At 40.7% G+C, this 11,404-nt stretch overlaps 1 protein-coding gene across 4 annotated transcripts in view; it reads right to left on the reverse strand.

Annotated features, from left to right (window-relative positions):
* Positions 1-11,404, reverse strand: part of BRMS1L (BRMS1 like transcriptional repressor) — a 45,816-nt gene extending 34,412 nt beyond the window's left edge. For 2 of the 4 annotated variants that reach the window (XM_063697697.1, XM_063697696.1), the window contains exons 1-5: positions 11,263-11,358; positions 6,558-6,660; positions 6,124-6,214; positions 4,514-4,641; positions 2,696-2,775 (exon numbers count right to left, since the gene is read on the reverse strand). In XM_063697697.1, the coding sequence (XP_063553767.1) occupies positions 2,696-2,775; positions 4,514-4,641; positions 6,124-6,214; positions 6,558-6,660; positions 11,263-11,358 (498 nt within the window). Of the gene's footprint in view, positions 1-2,695; positions 2,776-4,513; positions 4,642-6,123; positions 6,215-6,557; positions 6,661-11,262 lie in introns of all 4 variants that reach the window. The other 2 variants (XM_004055086.5, XM_055361290.2) reach the window with 1 other exon arrangement.

Genomic DNA, 11,404 nt, shown 5'->3' on the forward strand with positions numbered 1-11,404 from the left:
CACCACTGCACTCCAGCCTGGACAACTGAGTAAGAACTTGCCTCAAAAAAAAGAAGAAGAAAAAGAGCAAAGTAAGAGTATCAAGTCACAGAGTTATCAAGACTTACTAGACTAAAAGCAACAGAAAAAGATACTGTGATACTGGTGCAGAAATAGCCAAACAGAACAAATGAAACATATGGAATAAATGAAAAAGGTTATTAACAGGCCAGCTCATATATGGGCATTTGATATACAAAAGAGAGAAAATTGCTGAGTTCTGGGGAAACAAGGGTGTATGTAATAAATAGTGTTGACATTACCTATCCATATACACAAAAAAATAAAATGAGAACCATACTTTTTCTTTTTGTTTTTTTGAGCCGGAGTTTTGCTCTTGTTGCCCAGGCTGGAGTGCAATGGCACGATCTCAGCTCACTGCAACCCCTGCCTCCTGGGTTCAACCAATTCTCCTGTCTCAGACTCCCAAGTACCTGGGATTACAGGCGCATGCCACCACACCCAGCTAATTTTTGTATTTTTAGTAGAAACAGGGTTTCATCATATTGGTCAGGCTGGTCTTGAACTCCTGACAAACAGATAGCCAAATCATGAGTGAACTCCCATTTACAATTGCTACAAAGAGATTAAAATACCTAGGAATACAACTTACAAGGGATATGAAGGACCTCTTCAAGGAGAACTACAAACCACTGCTCAAGGAAATAAGAGAGGACACAAACAAATGGAAAAACATTCCATGCTCACAGATAGGAAGAATCGATATCGTGAAAATGGCCATCAGGTGATCTGCCTGCCTCGGCCTCCTAAAGTGCTGGGATTACAGGCATAAGCCACCACACCCAGCCTAGAACCATACTTTATACCATACACAAAAACTAATTAAAGGTAGTTTTGCAATCTAAATATTGAAAGCAAAATTTCAACTTTTAAAGGAAAATACATCTTTTTACCTCAAAATAGGAAGACACAAAAAGCACATCCTTGGCTCACACCTGTAATCTCAACACTTCGGGAGGCCAAGGCAGGAGGACTGCTTGAGCCCAGGCATTTGAGACCAGCCTGGGCAACATAGTGGAACCGCTTCTCTACAAAAAATTTTAAAAATTAGCTGGGTGTGATGGCACGCATCTGTAGTCCCAGCTACTCAGGAGGCTGAGGCAGGAGGATGGCTTGAGGCCAGGGGAGTAGAGGCTGCAGTGAGCCATGATCATGCCACTGCACTCCAGCCTGGGTGACAGAGTGACACCCTGTCTCAAAACAAAAGAAAACAAAACACATCCCATAAATAAAAAGACAATAAATTCAACTACATTAAAATGTAAAACTTCTTTGCAGCAAGCCATCAGAAAGAGTGAAAACATCGTACCACCTGGGCAAAAAGATTTGCAAAGCATACAACCAGCAAAGCATTTATAGCCAGAATATATAAAGAACTTATATAGTCAATGAGGGAAAGACTAAAAGCCAACACAAAGGCAAGAAATACAAATAGGCACTTCTTAGGAAAAAATATCCAAGCAGCTAGTAAACGCCAAAAAGATAATCAATCTCAGTTGTAATTATGAAAATGAAACAATGAGCTCTATCATTTTTATACCTAACTACTCTTAGTTTACGGCACATTAAAGTGACAGAAGAATCGTTATAGAACTTGTCCTCTTATTTCTACCTGTATATCTATAATCTTGTCTAAATTTGATAAAAAGTTATCTGCAAAATGGGCACTATGGGGTTTTTTTGTTTGTTGTTGTTGTAGTTGTTATTTCTGAGACAGGGTGACACTCTGTTACCCAGGCTGCAGAACAGTGGCACAATCACAGTTCACTGCAGCCTCAACCTCCCAAGGTCAAGCAATCCCCTCACCTCAGCCTCCTGAGTAGCTAGGACTACAGCCACCTGCCACCATGCCCAGCTAATTTTTCTATTTTTTGTAGAGGTGGGGGGTCTCACTATGTTGCCCAGACTGGTCTTGACTTCCTGAGATCAAGAAATCCTCTCGCCTCAGCCTCCTAATAAACTCTTGGGATTACAGGTGTGAGCCACCATGCCTGGGCACTATGTTTTTTAAATGCTATAAATATTTTAACCCATTTATGCCTAGTGTTCCATTACTGGAATGTTAAGCTTGTGGGAGTTATTTATATCCTACTGCTCAAGGTCATCACCAAGATCTGATTTTTCACACACACAAAAAAATTGCAACCTTCAGCATAAATGGGTTAAATGCAAAATAAACAGAACATACAGAAAAATATACCTATTTTTTTTCCCATAAATAGAGAATTCTGCCCAAAGATGTGGAAATAGGTCTAGACAGACAGAAACTAATTCTATAGCCCAACATCCTAACTGCACCACTGAGTGTATATTTCGCAAATCTAATCCACATTATACTAATTATACTAATATTTTCAGTAATGCCAGGTGACATAATCATTGCAAAGTCTTTTTAAAGTAACAGCTGCAAAACTTCTAAAAGTATCTCAGTTTTTTTCTATGGTCCTTTCTTTGTGTCCTATCTCCAATACAGCTTCCAATGCAACTCTATTCTTTTTTTTTTTTTAATCACACACAAATGATGAGCTAAAGTACTATTTAATATCGTTTTACTTAGTTTACTTTTTTAACTACTACACTCAGAAAAGGCTTGAAGAGATGAAATTAGCTTAAAAGTTATGCAAAATGACAGTACCTCACAATGCTGGCGAGAAGCTTGAATTTCACATTCATATTTGTTCTTTACAGATTCTAAGCAGAGCTCTCTATAGATTCCTGCAACCAAACACAATTACTCTGATTATGTTAGCAATGAGAAGTTCCATTATCACTTCCCTACAGGAATTCTGTCCTCACTGTATTTAATAAGATGGATCAAGAAAAAATTGAAAAGTGAGTCTAACTTTGTCTTTAAAGACTAAAAATAAAAAGGCTCACTTAAAATATATATCCAAAAAGATTAGAAATTATAAGAGCTAGAAAGAAACTGTACTGCTAGTTTTTGTTCTTAATCTATTCTTCTAAAGATTCCTCCTAAATGTTTGATACAGAATGATCAAAATGAAAATAAAACTCTTTTCCTGTGAAAAACAATCTCTCAAGTTTCTCAAAATAGAAACGGAGATAATAAACTGTGGTGTCATCAATCACATATACTCAGAGTAACAGCTAGATACTATACCCCACCAAAACCACTTTTTTTTAACTATCATTTTCAATCCAAAGAATCCACGAGGAGTAAATGTATATAAACTGATATAACAAAATCAATTATGTCTGGAGTGCTCCTGACAGGACTTTATCTAGAGGATGGATACCCAAGATAGTTTAACTTAGACCCTAACAGGACAATAGTATAAAATAGGTAACATGGCCATGCAAATATGTCACTACAAAAACGGCACGCAAAGAGCTCTGGATATGTATTCTAAGCTTTATGCCATAGTTGGCCCTAGAAATGTAATTATCTCTCTTTGTATAGTAAAGGCAAGAGACAGATATCTGGAACTACGTCATCAGCAACACATTCACACACACTACTCTGCAAAATCAAAATATAAAAGAGGCCAGAGTAGAAAAGTAAATAATCGACTCAAGCAATATTTCCTGATCATCCATGTAACCTAAAAGAACAAAGAAAATTAGGGATATTTTTACTTCTAAGGGTATGTTAAGTCAATATGTAAAGATAGCAGTGAAGAGTATCATATCATCTACATAATATTAAGCACTCAAAAATAAAATTTGGTTAAAGGAGGGTTTAGTAAAAAGAACTTATTATCAACAATGCCTTAGGTATTATCTAACAGGTACATAAGGGTCAATTAGTGCCACATAAGAGAAAAACAACCAGCATCTCCACTAATTAAAGTTTAGTTTTTGACTATGAAATATCATATATATCCCTTGATTATGAGTGCCAGGACATGATACTGAGGCTGGATCCCATTTACAAACATAAGACTGAAATGTAACCATACAAATATAGTGCATCTTTGTTTATTTGTAGCCACAAATGAGTAACCAAACTTATCAAAGTAAAAAAGAAAAATTAAATCATCTAGTTCAAGGCAAGTTTCCTGTTCTATAATATCCTGATCAAACATTTTTAAAATTTTTTATAAATTAAAAAAAATCCTATCACTTTTACATATTAAAAAAATGCCAAGAACACTTAAACTTTATCTAATAGGGAATTAAAGTGTGATAGTAACAGTCTCTCTTAATGAAAGTATCATGGTTTCCAGTTGTTTCACCAAATGTGGAACTATCTTCTCAACAACACTGTAAACAACTTGAGGGCTTTTTTTTTTTTAAATCCCCTACAGCAGCAGAGCAAAGCAAGAGGTATTTAATAAATACAGTAACTGTGGGCTAACTAAAACTAAAATATTCTGGTCGATGTAAATATGCTTGTAATCCCATCAACATAAAACACTTACTTGATAAACACCTTTTAAAGCTACTGAAGAGTTTACATTCTATATATGGAAAAGATTCTTCACTTTCCTACCTGCTACCTTTGTACGAATTTGCATATTTTCCTGTAAAGTTGCCAGCGGTTCCAAGTATTCTGGTGCTTTTCCAGCTATGACTTCTTGTAGTTTTGCATCCACCTGACTTAATCGTTCTTTATAAAGTCTTAACAAAGCAAAAATTAATATGTTAATTTAAAAATCTCAACAAAGGCTAACAATTTGCCATTTCTATACATTATTTGTTCCCAATATCATTTATATTCTAATAATCTATCAAATATATTTTGCCTTGATCTCAAGCAGAGAACTCAGTTACATTATTTGACTTTATGCACATAATCACAAAACAGATATCTATCTATCACTCTTTAATGGTCAATTCCCAATACAAACAAATAAAATTGAAATAACTACTTTTTGGCACTATTAATGTTTGTTTTTGTTTTAACCACAGAACAATAAAACCAATTCTAAGAGAAAAGGTCATTTAAACACTGAGTTTAAAAGAAACAAAGAAATCATTTTGAATAGACATTACCAGTTGTCAAAATAAATAATTACTTGGCTTCTCTCTACCTTTCCTGAAAAGGAGTCAGTATTACTGTATTCAGCCTACTTAATTTTTTTTTTTTTTTGAGACGGAGTCTCGCTCCGTCACCCAGGCTGGAGTGCAGTGGCGCAATCTCGCTCACTTCAAGCTCCGCCTCCTGGGTGCACGCCATTCTCCTGCCTCAGCCTCCCGAGTAGCTGGGACTACAGGCGCCCGGCTAATTTTTTTTTTTTTTTTTGTATTTTTTAGTAGAGACGGGGTTTCACCGTGTTAGCCAGGATGGTCGCGATCTCCTGACCACGTGATCCACCCGCCTCAGCCTCCCAAAATGCTGGGATTACAGGCGTAAGCCACCGTGCCCAGCCCAGCCTACTTAATTTTTTAAAAGAGCAAAGAGGAAGTAGACTAATGAAGGTAAAACCAATGTTTTTATGACCTGACATACTAAGTTTGTCTCAACTACAAATGAAGAAGCCATAACAAAATTAGTTGCTCAATGAACAAGGAACTCGAAAATGGGGCAGGAGGTCCCTATTACTCCTATTTATAAGGCCACTTACAAATACTCTAATTTGCCAGCTGTCGCCAATACCTTTAGAGTATGATACAACTCAGTGTTTATTTTTGGCAATAATCCTGCAGGACAGAACTAATTTTTTTTTTTTTTTAAGACAGTGTCTTACTCTGTCGCCCAGGCTGCAGTGCAATGGCACGAGCACAGCTCACTTGCAGCCTTGACCTCCTGGGCTCAATCGATCCACCTGCCTTAACCTCCCAAGTAGCTGGGACCACAGGCACGTACCACCACATCCAGCTAATTTTTAAATATTTTATGGAGACCAGGTCTTCCAATGTTGCCCAGGCTGGTCTCCAACTCCTGGGTTCAAGCCTACAAAAAACCCCTGCCTCCAAACCCTCAGTTTAGTTAATGAGGTCTTTAGTAGACAAACAATAGTTGAAGCCTCTTTCAAATTGGTCAGTCGCATAAAACACAAAAGGGAAAACAGCTGAGACTGAATCTAGTTGCTCTTGTGCTAGTATACAAGTGACAAGGTTGAGATTCAGTGACAATGGCCTTCTAAAGTCACTACTTACTGATCTTTGAGATCGGTAAACTGTTTTTCAAGATTGGACATTTCATCCAAACATTCCATTCTTCTTCTTTCACAGTCTTCATCATCCATTTCTGTTAATAAAAAGGCAAATATAAAAGATAAACTTAATTTTCAAATTTATCTGAACATCTCAAATATATCTGAACGTAATTCAAATAGGAATAAAAACTGTAATATGAAGAGAAGACCTATATTAAGCCTTAAAAGAAAATAAACAAGATTTATCAAAAATAATAATTTCTGCTGGGCGTAGTGGCTCATGCCTCTAATTCCAGCAGTTTGGAAGGCCAAGGCAGGAGGACAGATTGAGCCCAGGACTTCAAAATCAGCCTGGGCAACATAGGAAGACCCCATCTCTACAAAATATAAAAATATTAGCTGGGCACGGTACCATGAGCCTGTAGTCTCACCTACCAGGAGGCTGAGGCAGGAGGATCGCCTGAGCCCAGGAGTTGGAGGCTGCAGTAAGCCATGATTGTGACACTGCACTCCACCCTGGGTGACAGAGTGACCTAGTCTAAAAAAAAAAAAAAAAAAATCCACTATAGATTTAATCTAAAATACAGATGAGTATATAAAACTATACTGGTCTCTAGACCCTCTTACTTTTATTCATTTTTAAATCACTTTAAAGGACTGACTATAAGCTATAACTATAAAGTAATTAGCCCACTTTTGGTTTGTTTTCCACCAACTCACCAGAATGTACACCAAAATGACTGTGTCCTTTAAAGGCTAACATTGCTCAAAAACATTTTTGGGATTCTTCTTTCAGAACTGCTCACATGGCTGATTTGCCTGTCGCAGAAAAAAAGAAAAGTGGCCAGGCGTGGTGGCTCATGCCTGTAATCCCAGCACTTTGGGAGGCTGAGGCTGGAGGACTGCTTGAGCTCAAGCGTTCAAGACCAGCCTGGGCAACATGGTGAAACCCCATCTCTAATAAAAATACAAAAATTAGCCAGACATAGTGGTGGATGCCTGTAGTCCCAACTGCTCGAGAGACTGAAGTGGGAGGATCGTTTGAACTTGAGAGGCAGAGGTTGCAGTGAGCCAAGATTGCGCCAGCCTGGGCAACAGAGATCCTGTCTCAAAAATAAAGAAAAGTGAAAGAAAGGCTAGGCATGGTGGCTCACTCCTGTAATCCCAGCACTTTGGGAGGCTGAGGCAGGCGGATCACCTGAGGTCAGGAGTTCGAGACCAGCCTGACCAACATGGAGAAACCCCATCTCTACTAAAAATACAAAATTAGCTGGGCGTGGTGGCACATGCCTGTAATCCCAGCTACTTGGGAGGTTGAGGCAGGAGAATCGCTTGAACCCAGGAGGTGGAGGTTGTGGTGAGCCAAGATCGTGCCATTGCACTCTAGCCTGGGCAACAAGAGTGAAACTCCATCTCAAAAAAAGAAAAAAAAAAAAGAAAAAGAAAAAGGAAAACTAATCTTATTATGTTTACCACAGGCTCTCCTGGTCTGCCATTCCTACGTTCCCTTATTCCGTCTCCCCATATTACTATCAGTGAGAAAGAGGCAAATGAGGAGGAAAATACAAACTTTTTAAGGAAAGCAACTGTTAATTACCAGGTCTGTCCTATAGTCCACATTTTCTATGTTCATATCACATATATTCATTCATCAAAATAACTGAAGCACAAAATGATCTGCATCTTGATCTTCATCAAATAAAAGTCAAACTATGAGAAAGAGTTAAATCATGTTCAATTATTTTTATATAACATGGAAGGCTGACTCATTTTTTTCTAGTTTTCTAAAACAGATTAAAAATATTTCTGGCTTTTGATTGCTTACTTCTTGGCTACTCAAAACTTGGTCCCTCAAGATGACTCGCTATCCAAGTTCTCTGGATAGTAGAGGCTTTTCCGTAGCCTTAGAATTTGCTCAGCACCAACATTTCAGAAGAAAACACTGTGAAAGTTTAACATGAAAGACATATGGTAGAACAGAGATGCTTTAACAGAAGCAAACTGCAAAATTTATTTAAACAATTTCTTTGCACTTAAAATTTTGACTTGCAGTTCAAATTATTATCACTTTCTTCAAAAATTAAGTTGTTCATTATTTTTTGGGATGGAATTTTTAAAAGTTAAAAATCACAAGAGTCAACATAAAAATTACAGGGGGAGAATTTTAACAAATAGAATTTTATGAGATCCTTGCTCCTATCATAAATGCAAGAACATCTGAAGACAAAATACTTTATAGATCTAAGAAACATATTCACAAACAGGCCAGGTGCGGTGGCTCCCGCCTGTAATCCCAGCACTTTGGGAGGCAGAGGCAGGTGGATCACTTGAAGTCAGGAGTTCAAGACCAGCCTGGCCAACGTGGCAAAACCCCATCTCAACTAAAAACACAAAAATTGGCCGGGTGTGTTGGAGGATGCCTGTAATCCCAGCTACTCAGGAGGCTGAGGCTGGAGAATCTAACCCAGGAGGCAGAGGTTGCAGCGAGCCAAGATCGTGCCACTGCACTCCAGCCTGGGTGACAGAGCAAGACTGTCTCAAAAAAAAAAAGAAATATATTCCCATACAGTCTCCTTTCTCTATATTCCCCGCTTTTGAAATCTCACCTACTTTCATGGCAAGGCAGATGACTTACAAATTATTCTCCCCTTCCCATATCAGGCAGGTTCCAATGTCACATTTCCATTTGTCAGTTGGGCAATCTTAAGCATACTGCCATCACTCCAAAAGCAACACGTCGGCCAGGCATGGTGGCTCACACCTATAATCCTAACACTTGGGGAGGCCAAGGCAGGCAGATCACCTGAGGTCAGGAGTTCAAGACCATCCTGGCCAACATGGTGAAACACAAAAATTATCTGAGCGTGGCGGCGCATGCCTGTAATCCTAGCTACTCGGGAGGCTGAGGCAGGAGAATCGCTTGAACCCCGGAAGCGGAGGTTGCAGCGAGCTGAGATCACGCCACTGCACTTCAGCCTGGGCGACAGAGTGAGACTCTGTCTCAAAAAAAAAGAAAAAGCAACATGTCTGGAAGGGCACGGTGGCTCACGCCTGTAATCCCAGCACTTTGGGAGGCTGAGGCGGGTGGATCACCTGGCAGGAGTTCAAGACCAGCCTGACCAACATGGTGAAACCCCATCTCTACTAAAAATACAAAAAATTAGCCAGGCGTGGTGGTAGGCACCTGTAATCCCAGCTACTCGGGAGGCTGAGGCAGGAGAATTGCTTGTACCCTGGAGGTGGAGGTTGCAGTGAGCCAAGATGATGCCATTGCACTCCAGCCTGGGTGCCAAGAGCAAAACTCCTTCTCAAAAAAAAAAAAAAAAGGCTGGGAATGGTAGCTCATGCCTGTAATCCCAGCACATTGGGAGGTTGAGGTGGGTGGATCACGAGGTCAGGAGTTCGAGACCAGCCTGGACAACATGGAGAAACCCTGTCTCTACTAAAAATACAAAAAATTAGTTTGGTGTGGTGGCACCCGCCTGTAATCACAGCTACTCGGGAGGCTAAGGCAGGAGAATTGCTTGAACCCAGGAGGCAGAGGTTGCAGTGAGCCAAGATCACGCCATTGCACTCCAGCCTGGGTAACACAGCAAGACTCCATCTCAAAGAAAGAAAGAAAAAAAAAGCAACATGTCTGAAATACTCTTTTCTTTCACCTTCATCTCAAATCTTTCACTTTTCTATTTCTGTTGATGCTACCGCCACTCTCCTTGTATCTTGGTTTTTCTCTTACCTTCAATCCTAAACTTGCATTCATCAATCCTGTTTTGTGCTTTCTTTGAAATCACTCACATCTATACTTTCCTGTTCCTTTCCGAGCTCAACTCCTTCTCCCAAGGTTTTCACGATCTTTTGAATAAGCCCTAAACTCTGGCCCTTGTACTTTTTCTTACATCCCTATCCCTGCAGGGATACCCACCACCCCAACCCAAATTCTACTCATTCTTCAAGATAATTAAGGTAATCCCACCTTCTTCAGCTAGGCTTTGTGACCACCCAATATTGAAACGATTTCCTCTGCCTCTGAATTCCTACAGCAACATTTAGTTAAGCATTCATTTGGCAATTTAATCAAGTGGTGACTTATGATAGCTTTTTAAGTGAGCCCAGATAATAACTATTTATCCCTCATATTGAGTACTGTCCAGTGCTGCACAAAGAAGTCACTCATAAATATTTTTGGATGGCTGATTTACTGATTGAAATTATATCCTTCCATGGAGATTTGCTTTGCAAGGGAAACATGAAAAGAGGGCATCTGGGTGATACTAGGCTGTCATCAACCTATCATCAATGCTTCCTTTACATGACCAAAATCAGGCCAAGACAAAGAAGTCAGTCTCATCTCCATCATTTGAATCGAAAGAAAATAATCCCGGTAATCACAAATTCCATTTCACTTTAGAATAACCATTCCTAAAAGTTTGCAAAATTTATTTGTGGTGTTAATCTGCCCTCCTTCTCCCCCACCCAAAATAATTTAAAACAGCCCAAAGTTAGAAAAAACTGAAGGGAAGAAAAGACTTGGAGAATTTTCAACGCTGCCAAAACTCAGCCAATTTATAAGCATATGAAGATCCAAAATGAGCCCGAATGTTGGTCCCTTCCTCTCAGTCTTGCAAACTTCAGGGAGCTACTGAACGGGACCGCTCTCAAGTTAGCCCCCGAAAAGACACTGATGTAAAAGTGCTGACCGGCAAGTTGACTTGCAAACTGAGGTTAATTACTAGGCCGACCCTCTGTCCCGGCAACCCACTCGCGCTGAGAAGTGAGGGTTGCAAAGGTGAAAATAGGGAAAGAGGTCGGTGGGCTGGGGAGAGGAGGCATTTCCAGTTTGTCTGCTGCGGGAAGTTCTCCGCCTGGGCTGGTCGCTCCAGAGCACCACCGGGGGCAGGACCACGCCGCGTTCGGGAGCTGGACAAGCCCAGGCCCGCCCCGCCCCGCCGCCGGGACCCATCAGGAGCCAGACAGCGCCCAGCGACCGGTCCGGGTGCAGCCCAGGGCCCAGAGCCAGTCTCCGCCCCTTCCCTCTGTCCCCGCCCCGCTTTCCCAGCAGGACGCAGCCGCCTGGCGTGCGGAGAGCGGCCTGTCGCGCGCTGGGCGCGGGGACTCAGGGTCCCAGCAGTGGGTCGCGCACCTGAGCTATCTCCATCCTCGGAGACCGACGAGCTCTCAGTGTCCTCGTCCTCGGAGCTGCTCCCCTCATTTTCGGCGTAGTCCACCTCCATCTCATCGTGATGGTTGGTCTCCTTCTTATCCCCTCGGGAATGGACTGGCAT

Source organism: Gorilla gorilla, chromosome 15 (genome assembly GCF_029281585.2).
Source record: "Gorilla gorilla gorilla isolate KB3781 chromosome 15, NHGRI_mGorGor1-v2.1_pri, whole genome shotgun sequence".
Lineage (NCBI taxonomy): Eukaryota > Metazoa > Chordata > Mammalia > Primates > Hominidae > Gorilla > Gorilla gorilla.